The 27,093-nt window shown below is 34.7% G+C and overlaps 1 protein-coding gene across 20 annotated transcripts in view; it reads right to left on the bottom strand.

Moving 5' to 3' along the window:
• Positions 1-27,093, bottom strand: part of Ncor1 (nuclear receptor corepressor 1) — a 153,486-nt gene that overhangs the window by 76,127 nt on the left and 50,266 nt on the right. For 13 of the 20 annotated variants that reach the window (XM_046422057.2, XM_046422061.2, XM_058572008.1 and 10 more), the window contains 10 exons: positions 25,124-25,237; positions 19,922-19,978; positions 19,310-19,362; positions 18,965-18,991; positions 16,877-16,943; positions 14,258-14,430; positions 13,180-13,270; positions 9,885-10,063; positions 9,293-9,347; positions 8,625-8,726 (listed from right to left, as the gene is read on the bottom strand). In XM_046422057.2, coding sequence (XP_046278013.1) covers positions 8,625-8,726; positions 9,293-9,347; positions 9,885-10,063; positions 13,180-13,270; positions 14,258-14,430; positions 16,877-16,943; positions 18,965-18,991; positions 19,310-19,362; positions 19,922-19,978; positions 25,124-25,237 — 918 coding nt within the window. The remainder of the gene's footprint in view (positions 1-8,624; positions 8,727-9,292; positions 9,348-9,884; positions 10,064-13,179; positions 13,271-14,257; positions 14,431-16,876; positions 16,944-18,964; positions 18,992-19,309; positions 19,363-19,921; positions 19,979-25,123; positions 25,238-27,093) is intronic. The other 7 variants (XM_058572007.1, XM_046422065.2, XM_046422076.2 and 4 more) reach the window with 1 other exon arrangement.

The following is a 27,093-nucleotide window of genomic DNA, read 5'->3' as shown; positions in this document are numbered from 1 at the left end:
ATTTAATGAGTAGTTGACATTTAATGGAATAGTTGACTGAAGTAATTTGGAAAAATTCTAAAGATATAGTACATTGAAGAGAAGTAAAACATTCAAATATTCCTAAGCTGAAACTACAACCATGTAAATGTGTTCCTACATACTCCTAAAAGAAAACACCGAAGAAAGGTATTGGGCAATCAGACCCTTTCATTTCTGATGTCACATTTGTTAAAACTGCAAGTCTAAAAGAAAAAACTAAGAATGCTGTATTATTTTTATTTAATTCAGAAATCAAGACTGCATAATGTAATGAGGACAGAACTCTAGGGCATCTTTACTGAAAAGCCTATTGGCCTGTGCATATTTCCCTCCAACGCCCATCCTTCCCACATTCTTCTTACTGCTCTGGACTCATCTTCACAAGCCCAGCGCTTTCTTACCTTTGTCTAGAATACCCTTTCTGCCCTTTCTTGCCTGGAAAAATCCTACATATGCTCTGAGACGAAATTTGAAATGCTACATTTCCTGGGAGGTAAAATCACAATAACCTGGTTGACCTGCCAGAACTAAAATCAACAGCTCTTCTCTCCAGATGCAACTATTCATACCCCACCCATTCCACACCTTCCCTGTTGCTGATTCTGCTTGGTCCTTTGATTCTTTATTCTATGGAATTTTCACAGTCCATCAAAAACTGCATTTGCTAATCAACTTGCTAAATCATTTCAAGATCGTAATTCCCTCATTTGTTTTATCTGATCTTCCCAATTTTTCAACCTGGCTAATTGCCAGTTTCATTTCCTAATTAAAAAAAAAAAAGGGTGGATTTCAAATGTATGTTTTACAACTTTAAGTAAGTCTGCCTTGCAATTGGGAATGTTTAATTCAGCTCTGACTTCCTAGCATACCATAGTGCCTGAAAGACTGGTTTCAAATGCTAATAACCTAAGTCAGACATAAGTGAACCATTAATTTGTCATTAAACCAGTAAGATACCAACGTTTTGTCTAGTCAGTGAGCTGCTGTTATGGTATGAATATGAAATATCTCCCCAAAGCTCATGTACTAGAAACATGTTATCCAATGTAGCAGTATTCAAAGACGAAATGGTTAGATTATGAGAGCAACAGCTTGTTCAGTAGTTTAATCAATTTGATGGATTAATAAATTGAAAGGATTATTGTACGAGTTGATAACTATAGATGAGTGGGGCATGGCTAGAGGAAGTAGATCACGGGGCCATACTCTTGGAGAATATATCTTGTCCCCTGGCTCCTTGCTCCCTTTCTCAGCTTCCTGGCTGCTCTGATCTGAGCAATTTTCCTCTACCATGCCCTTCCACCATGATGTTCTGCCTCACCTCAGACTCAGAGCAATGGAACTGAGACATCTGGAGCTGTTAGCTCAAACTAAACTTTTTGTCCTCTAAGCTGTCCTTGTGAAGTATTTTGGTTACAGTGATGAAAAGCTGACTAACACAGCTGTGTAACCTAGAAATTGGTGTAGAGTATGAAGATATGAAGGGAGATGTCAACAGAGCAGATGGTAAGGAAAGAGATTAAAATTTTCTTTAGTCCTGGGTGATACATATTTTTTTTCTTTTTTTTTTTTTAATTTGTTCTAATTTGTTATACATGACAGTAGAATACATTTTGACAAATCATATATAAATGGAGTATAACTTCTCATTCTTCTGGTTGTACATGATGTAGAGCTACACCAGTCTTGTACTCATTATATGCACATAGTAGAATGAATCGGACATTATTACCCTATCATTTCCTACCCTCATATCCCCTCCCCACCATTTACTCCCCTGCTAATCCAAAGTACCTCTATCCACCTGCCTCCCCGCCTTATTGTGAATTAGCATTTGCATGTCAGAGAAAACATTCAGCCTTTCTTTGGGATTGGCTTATTTCACTCTAGTTCCATCCATTTACTGGCAAACCCTGTAATTTCATTCTTCTTTAATACTGAGTAATATTCCATTGTGTATATATACCACAAATTCTTTATCTATTGAAGGGCACCTAGGTTAGGTCCATAGTTTAGTTATTGTGAATTGAGCTTCTATAAACATTGATGTGGCTGATTTTAAGTCCTTTGGGTATAAACCGTGGAGAAAGATAGCTAGGTCGAATGGTGGTTCCATTCCAAGTTTTCTGAGGAATCTCCATACTGCTTTCCAGAGTGGTTGCACCAATTTGCAGTACCACCAGCAATGTGTGAGTATACCTTTTTCTCCATAACCTCGCCAACATTTATTGTTGCTTGTAGCTTGTATTCTTGATAATTGCCATTCTGACTGGAGTGAGATGGTATCCCTGTAGTTTTGATTTGCATTTCTCTGTTAGAGATGTTGAATGCTTTTTCATATATTTGGTGATCGACTGTATTTCTTCTGTGAAGTGTCTGTTCAGTTTCTTAGTCCATTTGTTCATCAGGTTATTTGTTTTTTGGGTGTTAAGTTTTTTGAGTTCTTCATATATCCTGTAGATTAGTGCTCTATCTGAAGTGTGTGTGGTAAAGATTTTATCCCGTTCTGTAAGCTCTCTCTTCTCTTACTGTTTCCTTTGCTGTGAAGACGCTTTTTAGTTTGAGTCCATCTTGATACATACAATCTTATTCCCCTTATATTTTACTGCTTCTAAAGGCAACCAGGGCTTTGAAGAAAGTAAGCAATCCCACACATTCCCTTCTGAAATCCAACCAATAGATGACTACTCTTCCCTGGTCCTAGGGACTGAGACGCAAATGTAGCACCTGCTTAAACCAGTCATGGAAAGAAGGCTGTAGCTCCCAGCTCTAATTAAAGTGTGGAAATGATCCAAAGAAACTGACAGAGTTGCTAGATTAGAGTGTGGTCACATACAAGGCACCTCTCCAGTGGAACCTCTCATCACTGTATGCTGAACAGGCAACATTGAGAAGCACAGCCAGCAGAGAATTGAATCTTACCTATGGACAATCTGCACAAACATTTATCACAACACATGCCACTGACATTAAAGAAAATAAGGAACATCTCTCATTTAAAGAGGTGGTTAGGATTACTTTTGTTTCAAGCAAATCTGTAGAGAAGTACCAATCTGGGTGGTATAGGATGGAGTTTGCATGTTAAAACCCTCAACCATTTCTGTAGGCTAGCTACAGTAGAAGAGGCCCAATCTTTCTAAAAGTTCTCTAGAAAGACAAAGGCTTCCCAGTGGTTCCTTGTCCTGGTTTCCCTTCCCTTTAAGCCCAATATTTATGGAGTTAATAAAACAACTGTCATTCTGTTAGGAAGGTTCTCACAACATGAAACACTTCCATCAACAAGTTATTCACTACAAATGTAAGTGCACATTATAAAATGAAAATTCAAATAAAAAAAGAAAGGTATGTACACTGCAACATGATCAGGGACATACAGGATCCAGTTAGATCCTTATAGCAACATCAAATAACAGTTAATACTGAGACTTTATCACTACTCTATGTAACTGAATTCTTAACACACAGACACACACACTCTATTTGTATGTTAAAATGCCCAAATCTATAAAACAGAAAAATAGATGAATTCCCACTTAGCACACACTAAGTTACCAAGAAACAAAATGACTAAATTTAAGAACAAGCAAGAATATGTAACTGAAAGTGTACAGATGCAGTGTTGTTTTACTACTGGGCAATATTTCCTTTCAAAATATACTTCAAGCAAAAAAATCAAATACATTAATAACAAATGCCTTGAAGACCAATGAATTTTCAGACTAACTTCTGAAGAGTGAAAGCTGTCAACCGAAAAACAAACAAACAAAAAAACACACACCATGATGATGGCAATAAAGAAATCTTAACTACCAACTATTAGATACTCTCCATGTGCTTTACACTATACTCCCAAGACTTTATACACACACACACACACACACACACACAGTTCTCACTGAATCTGCAAAGTACGTACTAGTTCTCCCATTCTCGCAGATATAAAAACTAAGTTCCTGGGTACAGAGTGATTAAGCATTTTGGGGTCAAAAGCTATACCCAATTTTTAAACATGTCTAAAATATTATTTTGAATCAGTGCCTATTTACCAATGACTTCAAAATTGCTACATTTATGTAGGTGTATGTTTCTGAATATCTGAAGAATTAAAAAATGCTGACATAAAGGGGGAAATGGTGTTAGCATAAAAGAAAAACACAAATTCCTATGAAAAGAAACTAAGTATTTGGAAATGAAGAATGTGGTTTTTTAACAGTAACTGGCTTTACACTGTTGGTTAATATTAGGTACCACAGAAATTCCATCTGCACAGTATTTAGCTGGAAAGCACAGCATTTCCTAATGGAAGAAAATTTTACTTGTAATGAAAAGAACATATTCTTCATACATAAAAAATAAATTACTACCTGATGTGTTATTTATAATTATAGATTCCAACTACTAACACTTATAAGTGGTTTTGGCTTTCAATCTCCAATTACGTATTTATTACTTCTATTAAATATATAAAAAACTGCCTTCACTCTTCACAGGATGCTACCAAGTTGAACTATTAAAATAGTTTTGAGCAAATAAAATAGAACTATGAGAAGAGTTAAAATTTCTGCCAATAATTATATCTGAAGACAATTTTAACAAAATATGAATCTAATTTCCCTATGATTCTAAGATTTAAAATTCATTTTCAGAGTAAATAATATGAAAGGTTCCCCACAGCAATAGCTGGTTAAAAAAAAAATCAAACCTGATAAACTTGGAATAATTCAGTCAACAGCATACTATATATTCATCCGCTAAATAAAAATTACTCTTTTGGGTAGGAAGTTGGGAAGAGGGCACAAGGAAAAAATCAAAAATTGAAAGGATCAAGCACAAACTTCAGCACAATTTTAATGATTGTTGAAGTAAATTTGCCACAGTCACTCTGGGGTTACCTGAGATAATCCTCCTGATTCAAGCTTGACTGAACAATAAGTCAGTAAAATGACTCTCAAATCAGTTATCTGTATATATCACCATGGTAATCAAAAGGGTGATATGCCCATTAAAAAAAAAAATTTAACCTCATAACTAGATTCTTAATAAAGAGGTAGTTCTAAATTTTTTCTATATAGCGAACTCTATATATCCAATCCAGATCTTTTTCCCATGCTCTAAATTCACAATACTTAAACATTAACTTGGATTGCTACCTGGACATACGACAGGTCTTTCAAACTCAGTCATATCCAAAACTTGTTCCTTCTTCAGTCATACCTATCATAGCAAAAGGCAATTCCACAATTCAAAACTCGATGTTTTCCTTGATTACGGTCCTCTCATCCTTACAGTCAATCCAGCAAAACCTATTGGCTTTACCTTCAAAAATACATATCCAGGAGCTAGGAGGCATATAGCTCAGTGGTAAAGTATTTGCCTACCATGCAAAAGGCCCTGGTTTCCATCCTCAAAAGCATAAACACACACACACACACACACACACACACTCATTTAGACATATCCAGAAACTCATTAAACCTCTTGGTTTTACCTTGAAAAATACCAAGTAACTCATCATTGATCCTGCAAAGTAAGTACTAGTTTTCCTACCTCCCCAATAGAATCTTGACCAAGCCACAGGAATTATTATAATAACCTCCTAACCGGTCTCATTCTTCTCTTGCCTCCTTACAATCTATTTTCAACAAAGCAGCCAGTGTGACCACATCACAACAGAAAGCTGAAATTATCTTCTGCAAAAAAGCCCAAGTCCTTAAACTAAACCTTCGAATTTCTGCAAAACTTCTCATCATTTTGACACAAATAAATGGAATGAAGCATACAAGCATTCTTAAATGCTTAGGCGATTCTTAAAATGGAAATAAGAATCTTTTGGTCTGAGACAATGGTCCAAGCCCATCATTAACTCCCTCCTCTCCCAAATTCCCAGTGAAACAGCCAGAGAAACATAAAACTAAAAAAAAAAAAAAAAAAATTCTTCAAGCCCTGTAATCCCAGTGGCTCCGGAGGCTGAGGCAGGAGGATTGCAAGTTCAAAGTGAGTCTCAGCAATTTAGCAAGGCCCTAATCAACTCAGTGAGACTAATTAAATTATAACAAGAGCTGGGGATGTGGCTCAGTGGTTGAGTGCCCAGGGTTTAATCCCTGGTACAAAAAAAAAAAGAACTAACGAAAGAAAACAAACAAAAATTCTTCCAAGTAATAATTTAAAAGTAAATAGGGGTCAGGCACTGTGGTGCACACCTGTAATCCCAGAGGCAGGAGATCACAAGTTCAAAGGACGGCCCTAAGCAACTTAGCAAGGCCCTCTCTCAAAATAAAAAATAAAAAGTGCTGGGGATGGGGTTCAGTGGGTAAGTGTCTTTGGGTTCAATCCCTAGTATTTAAAAAAAAAAAAAAACCCAAAAACCTAATAGGGCAGGACTAGATTGCCGAAAGGGATGACCACACCAAACCTGAGCCTATCTGGGAGCAACCATCCTTATGCTCAGCTAAAGTGAACGTGAATGTGGCAAATCACAGCCCTGCAAATACATTCTGAGGCAGTGCAGAGGCACTAGCACAATACAATATAGGACAAGAAATGTGAGAGGGAAATAATAATATGTCTGGAAATTAACAAAGACTAGTGTACCACAGATAGAAGTCAAAATAATGTCCCAGACAATTTTAGGTTGAAAAATGAATATTTCAGAATAACAGAGACTCCCTCCACCAACTTTCTAATGGAGCTTTCTCCTCCTCATCAGAGGCAACAGGCTACTACATCACTGGCATAAATAGGGTATAATAAGTATCATCTTAGTCCAGTATGTAGGACTGAAAAAATTTCAACAGTAACATAAGTTCTGAAACTAAACAAAAACAAACAACAAAACTAAAAAATAAAATAAAACAAACTGTTTTGTCATTAAGAATAAAGCTACCGTTTAAACTGTATAGCTAAACCTTGTCTAAAATGTATATGGTCCCTAGGATGTCTAGCTAAAGAATATATTGACTCCACTTTCTCTGGGGGAAGCAGGAACAAAATCCTGGCAATACTTCCATCTCTGGTGAAACTGTGTTTTTTATCTCACTGACAATAGTTATTTTGCTCCTTTTCATTGAGTACATCTTTATGGAGCTCTATAATCATCGATATCTCTATCTCTACAGTATTATTACAACCAAACTAAAAGCATGTCCTTTTTTCTCTCTTCTGATCCTTACTAGCCATCCCAAGCAATTTAACTACTTCTCTTTACAACATCTACATGTAAGAGTATACCTGTGGTCTAGGGCCGTGGCTCAGCAGTTAGAGCGCTTGCCTAGCATGTATGAGGCACTGAGTTCAATCCTCAGCACCACATAAAAATAAATAAATAAAATAAATATCTATCAACAACTTAAAACAAATTTTAAAAAAAGTACACCTGTGCTGTTACCATTTCCTCACTTCCTAAGAATCTTCTTTAACTCGGTGTAATGCTTCCCCACTCCACTAAAAATATGTCTTACAAGCCATAATTTCTACTCCCCACGCCAGTGTTGGGGAGAAAACTCAGGGCTTTGCACATACTGGGCAAAAGCTCTGCCACTGAGCTGTATCCTCAGACCTTCTCTCTCCTTTCTCTCCCTCTCTCTTTTTTTATGATGAACCTTTATTTTATTTATTTTTATGTGGTGCTGAGGATCGAACCCAGTGCCTCACACATGCTAGGCAAGTACACTATCACTGGGCTACAACCCCAGCCCATCCCTATATATTTTTTTAACCAAAAAATACTGCTTCTGAAGAACATGCAATCACATCTTGGAAAGTGGCAGTGTCCTATGGGAAATAAAACATAAAAAAGGATATAGCTCTGAAAAATTAAGAGAATTGAATCAAAATTCGTGAATCTGGTGACCAGATTCCCTTCCCAAGGGAAGGAGGGGCTAAGACCCTGCCACACTGAAAGAGTGACTGTGTAAGGAAACCAGAAGAGACTTGGAATGCTAACAGTGAGCAGCTGTTAGAGCTTCTACACGCAAGTATGCACTGTGACATCCATCTGAATGAGGAGAGCAATGGGCATTAGTATAGCAGCTCCACTGGCAATGCATACAATAGCTGTGACAGCTGCTAACTGGTTATTTTTGGAAAAGCAGTTTCCAAATGACTGAAATGCAACTTGTGAAAATTTGTATTTGTGAAAAAATGCCTGATAAAGAGCTTTTAAGGGTTAAACTATCTAAACTTCACAAATAAAGTTAATCTGAAACAAGATCAGTTCCCATGCATTACAGTAAACAATCCTCTACTCTAGTTATCATGCTATCCCTCTCTCTCTTATACTTCCTGTTCCCTTTTCATACAAAAGGACTAGCTAAAGACAGTATATTAGGTAAGGTACTAAAGGTCTCATATTTAATTACATGGATATCATTGATATTGAAATGCATGATTCAGATGAGATAGACATAAAACTTTTCCAATTATCATAACAGATATTTAAAATACGTTCAAAATAATTCTAACATTCTGATTAATAAAAACATGAATCTCTAAAGTATACATGCAGTGCAAGGCTCCCGTTATATCTTTATTTTTTTAGCATATGATTTTTTTGTCTCCATATTTCCATCAATACTGAAATAGCTTCGCATAGTAATGAGACACACCTGATTTCTGCCTCTGCGTTTTCCATAATTCCTTCTCACTAGGGCTTTGTAATTCTCATTTTTCTTGGTTAAATAGTAATATAAAACACAATCAGGAACACTCTGTAATGAAAGTAGTTCATTTTTGAGAATTCAATAAAATGTCTTAAATAAAAAAAATATTTCAAGGAAAATACTACTACTCTTTAATTTATATTAAGAGAAAATATACATGGCTAATATTGTAAGGCATATATTCGTGCTCTAAAAATACATTATTTTGATAGTTAACTGTTGACATAATCCAAATTATGTTAAAAATATGAAAAGCTATCAGAAACATTCAAATATTTTCTTATTAACTAGTAAGTAAATGTCCCTTTAAATAGTTCAAAAACACTAAAAAATTCAGAGGAAATCAGAACTCAAGCAGTGTAATTATGTGTTTTTAGGGAAATATAAGGTTAACTTTCATTATCCATAAAAATTAGATCTGTGCTTAGGACATCTAATGTAATTTAAATTATTACTTTATATATATTTGTTATAATTATGACATGAGAATCTTTTCTGTATAAAGCCCTTAACAAAAATCAATTCTAGTTAATTACTACTGCTTGTTAGAGCACAAAAATTCCAAAATAACAACATCCACAAACCTATTAACATTCATGCAAACCATTTCTTACCTTCCTTTCCAAGTAGGATGCAATTAGTCCAAAGTTTTTTGGATGCTGGATAAACCTGAGTAAAAAATAAAATTAAAAAAAAAAAAGAAAAAAAAAAAAAACAAAAAACAAAAACACACGCACACACAAACATTTTAACAATTTAAAAAGAAAAAAAACTTGGAAAAAGAAATATTATGTGCAGACTAACTCCTGGTGATTCCTCACTGCAAATTTGAGTAACAATTGCAGAATCATTGGAGATTTAAAGGGCAAAGTTCTGGGAACCATCCATCAGGAAATGATTAGATTGGTTTATGGTAGGGCAAAGAAATCTGTACTTTTAAAAAACCATATCCAAAGTGATTTAAATAACACCCAAGTTTGGGAATCTCTCATAAAATGACTCCCCATCCCTAATTCTTATCTGTTACCTATTTTCCTATCTATGAACCTATGGGAAGATCAATATTTTCTATTTCTCAATAGAATCCATTCCAATGCCAAAATGGGGTCAAGATTTTGTGGAAAAAGTTCAATTTACAAGTAAATGCTAAATACTATTACTAAACATATAAGTTTCTACTAGAGAATAATTTAAAATTTAAATTACTTGTCCTTAAAGATCTCCTTCTCGTGGTCAGTCCAAACATTCATAAATTGCCTATCTTTATAAACCTTCATAGGGTCCTCCATAAGCCCATTCATGTTAATGAACTTGACCCGTCTTTGCTCTGCATCAAACATCATAGGTGGGATCACAGAGAGCTGCCGCATTTGTTTCTCATTATTCTGCAAAAAAGAAATGCAGCTTACTTAGAATAAAACTTAAACTAGAAATTTTTAAAGGGCCACAAACCAACTCTCCTAATGGTCTGGACAAAAAAAAAAAAAACTCACGTAATTTAATGACAACAGCAGTATATATCACAGCATCTAATATAATAATTAGTTATAAATCTAGTAAATATTCACTGAACTAATTATAAAAGCAAAGAGTATGTTTTTGTTTTTTTTTTTCCCCTGGATCATTTTTGGGATTTTTAAATTAATGTTGGGGATCAAGCCCAGAGTTCAGGCATGCTAGGCAAGTACTCTATCACAGAGGTACATCCTCAACCCCACATTTTTTTTTTATAACCAACTACTTTGATAAGAATTCTTTACTTAAATGAAACTGATACTTGGAAGAGAATGAAATTTTAGTTGTAGAAGATGCAAAATAATGTTAAGTTCATTTAAGTCATGACTTTATGCATTATTAGACTGTATTATATCTTAGAGCACAATGGGAAAACAAGAAACCAGCATCAAAATCTTAAAAGTCATCGATCTTAAATCACCTAAACCAACATAAACTCTCTAAAATCATGGGGTACTTTCAATCAGTTCAAACACCAGCATGTCAGACAGATACATTAGCTTGAAGTCCCCTAAACTAATAAACTAGTTTGTAACGATTCTAGATGTTCCCCTAATAGAATCCTTAAATAAAAAAACAAGCAAAGAAACTTAATGCAGATTTAGTTATCATTGCAGAAATTATGGCTACAAATTCCAAGGGATGGATGTCATTTCAATCATGCGTTTCAGAGGTGAATTTAAAGCAATAAGTGGCTATGTTTTAAAGCTCCTGAGTATGCTGCTGCAAGAGAAATGAAAAATCTACTTGCCCCAATATTATGCAATATTACATACAATACGTATTTATGGTTTGAGGTAAAACTGTCCAAGGACAAGAAACATGAATGTATTTCAAAAGAAGTATACCTCACTGAGCCTACATAGAGGTAAAGTAGGTTAATGAGCTCTAGAACACTGTGTTAGGTGACTCAAAAAAAGCCTATAGGAATGGCTAGCACCTCAACATTACATAACAATGCACAGAAATGCTTGAACAAAATCCCACGAAGTGTGGAATTATGTCTTTACAACTGAATATTACAACCGTTCCTAAAAGGTTATAAATAACCAAAAACTATTTTTGATCTGTTCCTTGGGAAAGCAAAATATCAGAAGCGAGAAAAGAGGGAAAAAACACCTGCAATGCCTCTTTTGGTACAACAATATGAAATCTAAATTGGCTCACAGAACTCTTAGATACAGAGTCTTCTACCTCCTTCAGAGCCAGTGTGACAAGAATTCCTTGAAAAAATAACAATTTGTAAGAACATATGATATACTTTTATTTGATCATGAATGTGTAACAGGGTACCACATGAAATACTGATGGACTCCTTTCACAAATATCAATACAAACTGTACAATAGCTATTTTCTCATCCTGAAAGAAATTTCACAGAAACTGTGTCTATAAAACAGAATGATAAAAATAAGCACTGTGCTATCTATGAAAAGATAAAATCTGAATAAAATCTTTCTACCTCACTAGTAATTAATTTAACTTCAGGAGATCCAGTAATTGATGATTGAAGAAAAGCTATATTATAAAATCAAAGCCAGCAAAACTCGATAGCTATGGCTTCTGGACCAATCTTTTTTTTTTTTTTTTTTAACATTTTATTTTTTAGTTATAGGTGGGCACAATAGCTTTATTTTATTATTTTGTTTTTTTATGTGGTACTAAGGATCAAACCCAGCGCCTCACGCATGCTAGGCAAGCGTTCTACCACTGAGCCCCAGCCCCAGCCCCTGGACCAATCTTAACAGAGATTTGAACCTAGCTACAGAATACTCAATGTTCAGAGCTGAAATTTATTCTTTTTTTTTTTTTGGTACTGGGGATTGAACTCAAGGGCACTCGACCACTGAGCCACATCCCTAACAGTGAGTTAGGGTCTCACTGAGTTGCTTAGTGCCTTGCTTTTGCTGAGGTTGACTTTGAATTCTCGATCCTCCTGCCTTAGCCTTCTGAGCTGCTGGAATTACAGGAGTGCGCCACCACAACCAGTTCTGAAAATTATTCTTAATCTGCATTTACTAATTAATATACTACTAAATGTGAAACACTGGGAATTCAAAGATGGTCTCAAAGGTATAAAAACTACATTCATGAAAATGATGCTCAAGATGATCACAAATATTAAACAAAAAGATATATACATAATAAAAATTAAGTGAGATTAACTAAATATTGATTAGTTCTGTTTTGGGGAAGTGAGGAAGCTTAATAAGGGTGGAAATATTCTGTTTGGCCTAATGATATACACTTCAAATGTATACCCTTGTCTCTAATAATTTTTTCATCATTTTATTAATTCTGTTCTTGACTCAGGTAAAAAAAATGCCTGAGAAACAAAAGTATGCCTTCTCATTGAAAAATTAGTAAAACGACATTCTTGTTCATAAATAAATCCCCATAAGCTCACTTGTCTACCTTTTCATTTTATGTTCCCTTCCTTGCCTGGGGCTATTTCACCTGCACATAGATGACTCGGATATCTAGCTCTCTCCAATTTAACTCTCTCCCAGGCCCATCTGCCTGGAAAGCACCCTTTGGAGGACATACTATCATCTGCAAAACATATGTTTTTTGTTACTCTAGGAAACAACACCACCAGCTCAAAAGTCTAATCTGGAAACTAGGAGTCCCTTTGTAGTCGTCTTCTTCTTTACCCCACATTCAATACATCCATCTTGTTCATTCTACCTTCTATGACTCTCACCTATTAGTCCCCTCATATATAGACCTACCACTGCTCTGTCTCTCTCTCTAGATCTTACTGCTGTCAAAGGCATCTTTGTAAAATAATAGTACAAGTTTAACCCTTGTTTAAAACCTTTCAATGATTTGCCATAGACTTTGGAATAGTCCTAGCATCTAAGGTTCCCTCTCTTATATACTTATTTGTATATAATAAATTTATTTACCCTAGCTTCCGGGCTACAGGGCTGAAATACTTTAATAATTAAAGGATTAACTTGAATTAAATCAATCAGTTTTCTTACCTCTTGCTCAGAGAGACCATCAATAATTTCAGAAATCTCATGTTCACTCCTAGCAATGGTGGCTGAAAGACCAGCGCCCCTCTGCCCAACTCTGAATATAAGGAAGAAATTATATTTAAAAGCCTTTCATAAAGAAGACATATGAATTAAATTAGTACAGATTACTTTTATAAATAGAATTTTTTTTAAGAAATTGAAGTTGATTTACTAAAATGCTGAGTAATTTACATTTAAATAATATGTTCAGTCATCTATTAAATTAATAACAAATTTAAGTGCTAAGATTAAAATTTCAAGGTTGTATGTCTACATTCAAATGATAGAACTAGTTATGGGAAATTTGTCTTTTTTTAATACACTACAGCAGAATGCAAGGGAAATTTGTTAAAAAAAAAACAACCAGTATTAATGATCCTTATTCATTTCAAATAGCAGTCTTTTGTCTGTTTTCTTAAGAACAGGTGTAGACTTAGAAAAATACATTAAACATTTTAACAAGGCAAAACAACATAACCAACATCCCTCACAAAAGTTGATCGTAAGGGGCTTACAAGACTCTTAAACAAAACAATGAAGAAGAAAACTGAAACTAAAACCTCTGCAAAATACCTTTCTCTAAAAGTAAAAACAAATCAGAAACTATTTACCAAAATGAAACCATTTCTAACTAGCTATCAATTTAATGCTGTTTGATTATGCTGGTAATTAATAAGGGACATGTAGTTCTATTTTTATTAACTGTCATTTTCAAAGAAATTAATATTTTCAATAACTAAAGAATTAATTCCCAAACAGTCACTCATATTAGATTCAAAACAGTGATTAAACATTGGGCTGGAGATGTAGCTCACTGGTAAAGTGCTTGCCCTGGATTAAACTTCCAGCACCAGGGGGAAAACAATTAAATTCACTAACACAAACTCTATTGGTTGGTTGGTAATTAAGTTTTACATTCAACATAAAGTCCTTTGTGAACTTTCTTATTGATCAGATTAAGGAAATACTAAGTATTGTCAAAGAGCAAGTGTGATCTGAAGAAAAACATCACAACCATTAAATATCTAAAACAACTACTTACCGCTGAAATCTTTCTTGCTGTTCTCTCTGTTTTCGAATTTCTGGAAACTGCTTTTCATAGTACTCTCTTGTTTTGCTTTCTTTAGCTTTCCTCCGGGGATTGTTTTCTATTCTGTCCACTTTTTTCTCCCATGCTTCCATGAGCTGATCATAACGTTGGCAGATTTTTTGTTCCTAATAAACACCCGCAGCAAATTAATAATAATTAAACTAAACTCTAGGACCCTGACAAACCTAATACTTTAAAATAAATTCTATTTCCTAAGGTTAAGTCCAAATTACAGTGACCTTTTTACAGTGACCTATGGCTCAATTGTGAATGAGAAGCTGTCTTTGATCTGAAAGCAGAGAAAGGGAGTCCTGTTTCCTACTGAAGATCAACATATATGGCATACGTTGCCTGGAATTTTGAGTAAACACTTAAAAAGACTACACAAATCAATAAACTAATTGATAACCTACTACTAGTAGCTGACCAGCTATTTTTTTTCTGATAACATGTCTTCATTGTCAAAACAAAAAAGAAGTAAAATCAGAAACATGTAAATAGTTCTAACCTGTTCATAACCTGACCAATCACCCAAAGGCAACCATATTAACATTTTGTTGTTTTTCTTCCGATCTGTCAGAGAAAACACGCATATTTAACTGTTCTTCTAGTGTTACAAGTTTGTGGTTGTTTGTACTTTTTTGCTATTATAAATACATGCTACATAAACATTTTTAAAAGAATGGGGAAGGCAGAAATTGGTCATACTTTATCAAAAAAGAAATCCATTGAAATACTTAAAATCGAGAGTTAAATAAATGAATTATGATTCCATTTTCTAGAAAAGAGACGACAGAAGAGCCTCCCATTGTGGACACAGAACTGCATACACATCTGACAACACATGGATAGAGAAAAGCAAGAATGGGCTGAGAAAAAACTGGTAACGTTGGTCATCTCAAGAAACAGGCACTGGAGAAGAGAATATTTCTTTCTCATACCCCATTCCAAACCACAACCCCCACATCCCAAATCATTCTTTTAAATTACTATCTGTGTTTCTATACTTCAGCTTTTCTTCATCTCTATTGCTACCTCCTTAATCCAGGTCACCAGATTAAAACTGCCTCTAATCATCTTCCATGCACTTTTTTTTTTTTTTTTTTTTTTTTTAATGCAACACTGGGGATTGAATCCAGGACCTTTCACATATAAGGCAAGCCCTCTACTACATCTCTAGTCCTTCCATGCTCTCTTAATGTGGCCATATGTAAATTCTTAAAATACAACTTGAACACTATACTTCCTCACTGTAGAACTCATCAGGATCTGATGTAGTCTTCTAGGTAACCTACAAGACTGTAGATGACCGGCCCTGGCTTCCCTCAGCAGTCCCATTTCTCACCACACTCCCACCCCCCAGCTCAGTCTACACTCCAGGTAGCTCTGAGCCTACCATTCTAAGTCCTATTTCACATAATCATTCCCTCAGAGTATTGGTTTTCCTATGTAATGTTGTTGCCTGATTCACATCAGGTGTTCCCTCTTAAATGCTCTCATAGTAATATGTACGTGCAGGATCACAGTATGATCACAATAGTAAACCTGCCTGCTAATGTATCTGCTCCCTAAAGCTGAAGCGATGTGATTGTCTTGCTCACAACTGTAGAATAATATGAGACACAGTATACAGCCGATAAATATTTATTAAGCAAATTAGTGAACACATAAACTTTATAATTATTCTGTGAAGTCTATGCTCCTATAACTGTATCACCAAAGAGCTGATTTAGCAAGTACCACAATAACAACAGAATGACTGGACAGGAAAAAAAACACATGAACTAATTTCTTAACTTATTATTTGTATGTTCTATGCAAAACAAAAACTCAAGACCCGTAATGTAAGACAGTATCTGAAGGCCTAGCCTGGCAAATTAGAACATCAAAAGAACATTTTACATCAAATAAAAGCTTCTGTGTCTTGAGCCTTACAACTCATTAAACTGTCAGGTGATTAAGTGTAAGGTACAAAGCTCATTTCTGATATGGATTTAAAGAGTTTATTAAAAATCTAAATTTAAATATATCAACAGTTTATCTGTAAATTAGTAATGAATATATATGAAAATAATAATATAAGCATGTATTTTTTTATAACTTAACTTTTATGATTATAACCATAAAACTTTCAGAAGGCAAGCCATATAATTAAATATAAGAAACCATTTGAATTTGAAAAAGCTGAACCCTTGCTGACCCAGTTTCAAGAAAAAATAACAATGTCTAATTGGCATGACTAAAACTTACCCACATTTGTATGAGGCTTAAGTGACTAATGTAGATCATCCTATTTATCTTTTGTGGTCTTTTTTTTTTTTTTTTTAAACTACTCACCATTTTCTTTCTTTTGGCTAGATGAAAATGTTACACATGGATGACCAATGAAATTAATTTGATAATGATATTAAGTGTGGTATTAAAAACTAGAATTAGATTTATATTTAAGTCACATGTTCAGTTACTTTTAAAAATCAGCATTTATTGTCATTAACAATGGAAAACTGAATGCCTGAATGAGCATGAATGGGAAAGCTGTACAAATTTCAGTTAACAAGGATAGGACCTCACCCTTTGTTTTCTTGCATGATTTCTTCTTTTAAAAAATAAAATGAGTTTTTTCCTCATCACCTGGTTTCTAGAAGAGAAAAATATGGTTGCATGACATTACGAAAAAGCACAATTTAAGGATGATTTCACTTTTTTTTTTTTTCCAGACACACTGGAAAACAACAGGTAAAGATCACTTAAGAATTTATGATACGATTAAAGTTAATGCTAATTTTTTCACCCTGCAAAATAAGACTTTATAATTTTTGCAATAATTGGAACTAAAATTCTTCCCATTCTATACCAAGATGACATAGTTAATTTTCAATTATTACATCCAATAATAAGGCATATAATTTATTTTTAAATTACAATTACATTTACTGGTTCTTCTTAAGAACTCTGGTGATAAATACATTTTGGAGGTAAAAGGGAAGCTTTTACAGGTACCTCCCTACCTCAGATACAGGACTGGCCTCCTTCCAGTGAGAATTTATACCAATATATTTACAGAGAGGTGGTTTCAGCTTTAAACAGAAGATTTTCTTCTGTCAAAGAAATGACACAAGCCACTCTAAGAAGTAATGGAGGGTGATGTGACAAGACAGGAAGATTTCTCCTATATCATAATGTAACAATTTCACTTTTTAAATTGGAAGCATTGTGACCTTCAAAAACAATGACATGCAGGTTCAAATATAAATATTTATACCCCACCTACTTCCAGAAAGGATTTCAAGCTGATTATTCAAATATAAATACAAAGCCAAGGCAAGTAGAAGTAATTTTTTGGATTATCTGCCACTCGGGACTAACAGTGACACTGGCTCCACTCAAATAAGCATGGACAATCAGGAGCTGGCTATATGAAAAAGTAGCCAAGAGATGAAAAGAATTATTAAAAGGTACATTTGCTATTTCATACAAAGCAAATGACGGTGATGAAAAAACAGCTACTGAACGATTTATATGGATGCATGCAGCTGAGTAAATATTTCTAAAGGTGACACACAGTGGCAGCATTACCATAGGTATATTCAATTTGCTCTAACTGTAATTATGTGCAACTTAAAAGCAATGGCAATCAATAAATACATTTTAAAATGTTTCCTAAGAATTTAAACGAAGTCAGTCAGTCAATAACCCATTTCAGGACAGTGTGATAATCATTAAATAGGCAACAATTCAAAGACAGAGCTGCTCTCCAGCTCATATTGAGGGGAAAAGACAGAACACAAATATAACTGAAGCTTTGTGGGGGGAAAAAGTCAATAAAAGTAGCCTACTAGATTTAACCTCCTATTCTTCTCTTAAAGATGTTAAAACAGCCAAACAGTTCCAAACAATATACGTTAAGTTTTGCCTAATCTACTTCTACAGGTTCTCAAGACCATAGCAGCATCTCACAGAAAAATTCATAAGTATATGACTTTCATTATGAACACTTAACAAAAGTTAAAATTATTCAAATTTAAATGGTTTTCATGCATACTACCATGCAAATTATATTTGCCACCAGTTCTGCAAAGTAGTCAACTATTGCACACACTCTCAGAAATTAAAAAAAGAAAAAATATATATAAATAGCAATGTGCTCATATACTAGTAAATAATTATAATATTCTGATTATACTTAATAAAACATATAAAGTAGAAATATCAACATTTTTGTCACAAACTAAGAATAAGTCACCTAAAATGCTCTTCAAGTATGATAATTTAAAAAAATAATAAAGATACCTATCTAGCTTCCTATCTTACTTCAATCAGATCAAGAAATTAAGATTTTCTTTTCACTTATTTTCTTATTCCAAGATCTGCATCCATAAACGCCTGGTACTCAGATGAGCAAGGCTAAGCAAACTACATTCTGGAGCAGACTCCTCACCCACAGGAGGTGACTGAGCGCTTCCAAGGCACCAGGACATTAAATGGCAGAAGGGTCTACAAATACCGTCATTAGCAAGAGTCATGGAAGGGATTTCCCTAGAATAGGATTTTGAATAATGATAAAATGATCCGTGGCACTTCTACTTTGCAATGGCAGATGTGGCTTGGTGGGGGACGGTGTCATCACTAGTCTTAAATGAAAAAGCTTCATTATCTTACTTCATCATGCGCCTTGCAGGTACTCCACTGAAAAAAAGACAAAACAGGAGGCAAAAAATTCAAGCCTCAAGGTAAGCCATTTCAATGTTAAGTATCCACCTTTTTTACTAGCAGATTATAAAACCAGCTAGTTTTATGCAATAATTTATTTCATTTTTTGGCCTCGGAAACTCAAAGTTGTTACCCCAACCCCCAAGAAGCCAGAGGAAGATAACATAGCAAATTACACAAATCTAAAACATACCTACACTATGTAATAATAATGTCAGCGGATAACATAAAAATGATTTTTTAATAGAATATATGGTTTTTAACTGAAGAACTCCAAAGATGATAAATACTTACGTCTTGATGTTCTCATGGTACACCTTTGTATCTGATGGCTGGTTATAGAGTGGCTATAAAATAAATCAAATATTTACGTATAAAATGGTGTACATATGTCTAGGAAGAGACAAAGAAACAATATTTTAATATAAGCCTAGGTCAAGTACTAATGGGTATATACCATAACATGACCTACTGAATCATCCAGACAACTGGATTCCCTGAATTACCCCAACTCCTAAAAACAGCACTTCTGTAACAAAGACGACAAACCCCAATGTATCCTATAATAAATAAGTCTATTCATAGATATTTTTTCTTTCAAAGGCAGATTAAAATACTGCCTTAATCTTAACAATAAAATTCAAAGAGTTTTCTATTTCTTTATTTTTTCTCCTGCTACCTGAATGATTAAGTGGTTGCTTAGACAGAAACATACTCAGAAATATGCTTCTGCAAAGAGAACCAAGTTCGTTCACTATCACTTGAAACTTACATCCCTACCACTCTGCCCACCTATATCCCACTTATCTCAAAATAAATGGTTTATATCCTGTTACATCACAAGAAAAGTTACTTAAAAAAAAAAAAAACCACAAAGTTCTGGAAATAAAAAAGTAAATTGCTTACCAGTTCAACTTTTGGGCCAAGACCTTCAAAAATTTTATGAGCTTCTTCTGCTTTTTTCTGGAGATAAAGACATTGTTATATGAAACAATTAAAAATCATATTAGCCAAGAGCAAAATCACTACCTATTTCAAAATATATATCTCAGGCCAGGCATGTTCACACATGCATATAATGCCAATGCATCAGGTGGTTGAAGCAGGAGGATTGCAAGTTTGCTGCCATTCTCAGCAAGTTGGTGAGACCCTGTCTAAAAAAAAAAAAAAACTCAAATTATCTAAGACTAATCTATAGCTCAACTTACCTACTTCCAAATATTCTTCTTTTATATTATGGGCTAAAATCTTCTCTAATTTTATTTTCATGGCTCCCCTTACTAAATTCAGTCAAAACTGATTAGGTATAGTGAAAGTGATGCCTAATATGTAAGCAAGTTCTTTTGTTTGTTTGTTTTTTTGTTATTGTTGTAGTGCTAGGGATCGAACCCAGAGCTTTGTGCATGCAAGACAAGCACTCTACCAACTGAGCTATATCTCCAGCCCAAGCAAGTTCTTAGAAGCAAATAAATATTAAGAATCTAGAGAGATGGGATGAAGATTCACTACTGTAAATAACCCCCCCAAAACATTCTAAATACTTTAACACATTCTATCTTTTAACAAAACTTTAAATCATAAAATACCATAAAGTGGCCAATATTTGCTGTGGTAAACCCAAGTGATCTCTGAATTAAAAGTACATAATGAACTAATTTTCTAGTTATAAGCAAACCGTAATAGCTCAACAACAAAGAAAACAGCTATTTTGATACTAGTAGTAAGTAAATATTGAATTTTATATTTAACACACCATTTTTAAAAGTAACACAATCTAAAGTACTACCTAACCTATCAATAGTTTGGCAAAAAAACTTAAAAACCCTAGCATTTCCGCATTGCATTTTTCATTCTAAGTCTACAGATCTAAGTTATTAATTCTTCAAACATATGTTGAGTATGTTCTATGTGCCAGGCACTTGCTAGACACTAAGAAAACAGAATAAGATATCATTCCAAGTGCAGGAGGGTGAGGGGCCCTGAAAATTTTCATTGAGATAATATTTGAACTGTGTCTTGGGGTCTGAGTGGGTTCCACTGACATGAAAGGCAAAACACTGGACTGTCTGAAGGCACACAGTGGGGTAAAGGTGCTAACAACATCAAGGGAACATCCAAAACCTGTTCTGGTAGGATATTATTAAGGAAGGAGTGTCAGGGCCAAGGCCAGACAAGTAGACATGTAACTACTGATAAATAAAATTTGGGCTATTGTGTAGAAAGTGGGAAATAATCAAAAGGTTTCATTTGAGCTGGGCACAATCCTGTAATCCCAGCAACTTGGGTGGTTCATTCCGAAGGATCACAAGTTTGAGACCAGCCTGGGCAACTTAGCAAGACTATGTTTCAAGATAAAATAAAAAGTGCTGCGGATATAGCTCAGTTCCAGAGTACTTGCACAGCATGTGTGAAGCCCTGGATTCGATACCAAAAATCCCAAAAGAGCAAAATAAATTTTGTTTAAACAATCATGTTACGGGCAACAGTTATGAAAGTTGACTTAGAAAGAAAAAAGACTGAAGGAAGGAGACTCAATAATTATGTGAGATGAAAGCTCAAGTTAAGCTAATAGCAAAGCAGGTGCAGTGATGCAAGTGACCAGACTCATGGTTAGGAGGTAGGACTGATATTCTTAAGTGACTGGCTATACATACACAAGTGAAAAAGGGAGAGAAAAAGTCAGTTCCAAAGAAATTGGCCTGAGGAGGTTGCTTCCCTTAAGCATACTTCTCTGTAAACACCTTCCTTTCTGCTACTGTCATATACTTTTATAAACTCTACAGTCAAAATATAAACAAATATTTTTGAAAACTTCTCTAAAATATGTGTCATTATTCTGAAATCAGAGCACTTACAAATATTTTTTGAAACCTACAAATAAGTAGGGAAATAGCAAATCAAAGTGTTAAAAATAGTACAGGAGAATATTCTGTTTGGAAACTAAACAAACAGTCTGAAAATTAAATCAAATGGAATCAACTTCTCTCAGGAAACCATCTTTAAAATTAACATTCTCTTTTGGATAGTTTTCTTCTTCCCACTAAGTTTTAAATTAAAGAACAATTTCCTAAACATGATAATGGTTGACATCTCTTTAAGATACACTCAGCTTAATTCCAACCAGCAAAGACTACTGCTATACAAGGAATGAGAGATGTGCTTTCATCGTTGTTCCATCTATCTTTGCTGATGGTATCAAAACAGATAAGGTTATCTAAAAAAAAAAAAATGTTGCACAGGCAGCGGAGACCTTATAAAAGGCAGCAAGTTAAGGCAGAAAGCACTGGAAAGTGAGCAGGGAGAAATTCAGTGTTCTACATCCAGCTTAGCTCTTCTCTCTTTCCCTCCAGGAGCCCCCACTTTGATTCTAGAACTACAGAGGTACAACTACAGCAAATGACTAGTAGCAAGGTATATTTAGGAAAAGCATATGAGCGTCAGGGATGTAGTTCAGTGATAGTGCACTTGCCTAGCATGGAAGAGGCCCTGAGTTCAGCCCCCAACAGAAGGGGTGAAAAAGGAAGAAAAAATTAAAAAGATGACTTCCACAATTTTTATGAGTTAAAAATATAAGATTTCAAATTTTTTGTTCTTTATAGCACAAATATATCAAAATATAAATGCTAAAACTGAAAGAAGAGGCCTGAAAGGAGTTTTCAAGTTTTGCTAATGGGCATTAAGAAACATTATTAAGCTATCTAATGAAGGCATCTATATAATTAGAGTATCACATCTTCTTCAGATAGTTTTCAGTCCATATCCCAATGAAGCAAACACAGAATTCACTAATCTTGAAATTGTTTAAGACAAGGCCTGTTTAAAGAACTCAACCAACCAGTAAACATACTGAGCTGAATCTATTTGAAAATTAACTTGTTTTAAGAAAGGTCAACATTTGCCGGATATGGTGGTGCACACCTGTAATCCCAGCAGCTTGGGAGGCTGAGGCAGGAGGACCTCGAGTTCAACAGTGAAGCCCTCAGCAATTTAATGAGACCCTGTCTCTTAAAAAAAAAAAAAAAAAAAAGGGTTGGCTCAGTGGTTAAGCGCCTCTGAGTTCAAGCCCTGTCACGTGTGTGCACGTGTGGGGGAGGGAGTAGGTCAACATTTTATAAAATGTTTTATACTAAATTATAAATTTCCATTCAGCTCTAATTCTTATTTACTTTATCCCTGAGGTCACAAACTGACAGTGAAGCCCATCAGCCCATTAGAGTGTTCTGTAGTTATACACAGTATTTCTTAAACACCAGGAGATATCACATAAGACTCCTTATTTCTGATTTCTTTTAAGTAAGAAGGCAACTGTCTACACTGGACACCCCCACCCCCGACACGGCACATTCATCACTCATTTCCCTTATTGCCTTCCACCTTCACTGGATTTATCTTCATGTATTGCTCCAGCTATTCAATAAAATGGACCAATATTGAGCTCAGCAAGAAACTAATATTACTTATCTACATTTAACCTGCCTATAACACTAACGATATATAAGTATTTATAACTGATGACTCAATTATTTACCTGTACATACACAAACATATCTGAGCCCAAGATCATATCTATAAATGTTTATTGAATTACTAATTCCTTCCTTCCTCCCTCCCTCCCTCCCTCCCTCCCTCCCTTCCTTCCTGTGGTGCTATGGATGGAAACCATGACTTTGTATATGCAAGGGGCAAGCAGTCTATTACTAAGCTAAATGCAGAGCCAACAGGTACTTTTCCTTCTTTCCTTCCCTCCCTTCCTTTCTCCCTTCCTCCCCATTGTGGGGCTTCACAAAAGCTAGGCAAACACTCTAACACTAAGCTACATCCACAGCTGTTTTTCTTTAAATTGTGAGACAGGGTCTCACTAAATTGCCCATGCTGGCCTCAAACTTCTGATCCTCCTACCTCCCAAGTCCCTGGGTTTACAGGTCTGCCTGATGGCACCCAATTCTAACAGTCACTGTTCTTAAACTCAAATTTTCTTTAAGATGTGGCTATTGGGGCTGGGGTTGTAGTTCCGTGGTAGAGAGCTTGCCTTGCATTCTAGAAGCACTGGGTTCATTCCCCAGCACCACATTAAAAAAAACTAAATAAACAGAATAAAGGTATTGTGTCCATTTACAACTAAAAATAATTTTTAAAAAATATCTGGCTATTATAATGTTATAGGCTCTCTGCATACAACAGATTGACTCTGATCAATCAACTCACTACAAAGCAAATAATCTGAAACAATTAATCTCAACTTTTACTGTAAGATCAACTTTCAGCTAAGAAGCCTGTCTTCTTCCATGATACGTAAAGCCTATTAACATTTTTTTGTATTGAGAACTTCTGGAAGTCACAATTTATCAGCTTTGATAGAATATTTTCTTTATATTGGGGTGAAATCAGTTTCCCTTTAACTGCTAGTTTCTGGACAAGGTTCTGGCCCAAAATTAATTTTGTCATACAAAAATGATTTATAGAATTGAGGCCTAGCTTTCTTAAATCCATGACATTTTTAATTAAGAATACAAAAAGAACTGTTTAAATAAATTTTAAAAATAAAGTCTACTTAAAGGTCAAAGTCAATCTTAACTTTAAAACTGAAGTTTAACAAAGCCTATTTATGAATCCTGAAGGTGATAATGAAGTTCATTTCCATATCCAAGGCCTATCTGTACTGAAATATTATCAAGATTTGGTATTAAGTACCACTTCAGAAGTGAAAAACAGGCTGGGGTTGTGAATCAAAGGTAGAGCACTCACCTACCAAATGTGAAGCCCTGGGTTCGATCCTCAACACCACATAAAAATGAATCAATAAAATAAAATAAAAGGTATTGTGTCCAACTAAAAACTAATTATTAAAAAAGAAAAAGAAGTGAAAAACAACCTACAGAAAAGCTGTTATATATTAAATATAATCAAATTTGCTTGTTGGTACTTACATAATAGGACAAACTTTGCTGATAAAATTCTATTCATTAAATAGTATATCTACAATATATAATGTAAAATAGAAATAGGATTTTAACATAATGAAAATTGTAATGGAACAAATTCAAAAACAGAAAAGTCACAGTCAAGGGTGCATAAAGGCCTGTGCTATCAGAGACAGCATAAGCTTACCCGATTCTCATCGTAAATAATTTGGACAATACTGCGGTGTTTCTGTTCCACAGGAGGAGGGGACACAGGCTTTTCAGGCTCAGGAGGTTTAGCTGCTTCTTCTTCGAGCTGTTGCTAAGAGACCCAGAAAGGAAGAGTCAGACATCTGCTGCATATCACCTCAACCAGTAATTAACCACCCGAGATTACATATGCTACTGAGCATTGCTTACTGATTCTGTAGGATAGCCATTTAATCTATGAAGGTCTCATGGACCAAATTCAAAGATAATCAGATTTGTTTTAACTAATAATTAAACAACATAAATCACCCTAAGATAGATAGATATGAAACTAAGGAGAAACATCTTATAATTTTGATAAATTAAAGCAAACCATTAAGAGAAATTAATACTGATGAAGGCAACCTAGGTACCTCTATCTCAAGACCTTTTGATGGCACTGGAAAAACTGTGTATTAGAGACACACAGTATATATAAGATCCGGTGGAAATAATATGGTAGAAAAGAGATTGAGGGTTAATCCTTAACTTAGTACAACTATGGCATCCCTGAACCCTTCTTTTTTTTAAAAAAAAAATATTTTTATTAGTTGTTGGATCTTTATTTACATGAGGTGCTGAGAACTGAACCCAGTGCCTCACACATGCTAGGTAAGCAATCAACCACTGAGCCACAATCCTGAATCACTATATTTTATAGTGCTCCAGTCGAGAGGCACTAGACTGCTGACATGAGCAGTTACAAAGCAGAAATCTTTTACTTTATTACTGTCTCAGTTTAAGCCTTAGAGTCTCCCTATATGTGATGTGATTTTAGTAACTTTTCTGGGTTCTTGCCCCAATCTTTTTTTTTTTTAAATATTTTTAGTTGTAGATTGACATAATACCTTTATTTAATTTATTTATTTTTATGTGGTGCTGAGGATTGAACCCAGTGCCTCACACATGCTAGGCAAGTGCTCTACCACTGAGCTACAGCCCTAGCCCTCTTGCTCCAATCTTAAGCCAATATCTAGATGACTCGCATGTAAAGTAGGGGTAGGGATACAACCTAATCATATAGCTTTCTGAAGGGATTAAATGACTCATATATAAAGCATAAAACAACTGTAAATGTTTGGTAAATATTACTTATTATTAGTGAAGCAGGAACTTGTCTGCTTTACCCATTTTTTTTCAAACAGCACACAAACCAATGTCTGAAACCTAGTAAATGCTCAACGAACATCCACATGAATAGATATAAGCATAAATCCCTTGCCTAAGATAATAAAAAGGACTTAAGTTAAAGTTAGGTCCATTAAAAGGCCTAAAGGAAAAAATACCTATACTACTAAGTAAGACTAGTAGTAAAAGCTCCCAGTCCTGTTTAAGTCAGACCACCCCTAAATCAAAGGATTAAAAATCTGCCAAGAGAGAAGCTTGTAGGAACATTTCCACTATGGAGTTCCAAAAACCCTTATAGTCTGTTATTTTATAAGCGAAAGAAAGATGTTTGAAATCCTGAGATCATTTTTGTAGGTGCAGTATCTTCAATGATGTCCTTTCTTTCCTGCTTAGAGGGCCTTCTTTTAAAATCCCTGTTAAGGAATAAATAATCCTAGGGAAATCACACTTCATTTTTCCTCAATAGCCCTGGGATAAAATCATTATAATTGAAAGGCTAAAAATAAATTAATAAATAACATTGCACACACACACAAATTATACATACAAATAACACACACACACACACACACACAGAAAGAAACCCAAACCGTCCTCACCTATTTATTCTTCTATATTAATTTTACATTAATTGTGCTGAATTTTACCTACCTTACTTATCCTAGTTTTAAATCACCAGAGCTTATAACCTCAGCCTGTATTGTACCATTTCTAACCTCTCAAATAGTTTCAGATTTTAATTATTTGAGCATTTGGCAGAATTTAAACAGTGATAAAATCAATTGCATCTAGTATGAATTT

This window comes from Marmota monax, unplaced genomic scaffold, assembly GCF_021218885.2.
Source record: "Marmota monax isolate L192 unplaced genomic scaffold, Marmota_monax_Labrador192_F-V1.1 WCK01_AAM20220418_F8-fsc00311, whole genome shotgun sequence".
Taxonomy (NCBI): domain Eukaryota; kingdom Metazoa; phylum Chordata; class Mammalia; order Rodentia; family Sciuridae; genus Marmota; species Marmota monax.
Note: the sequence above shows the minus strand (reverse complement) of the source record. Positions and strands in the feature narration are given on the sequence as shown.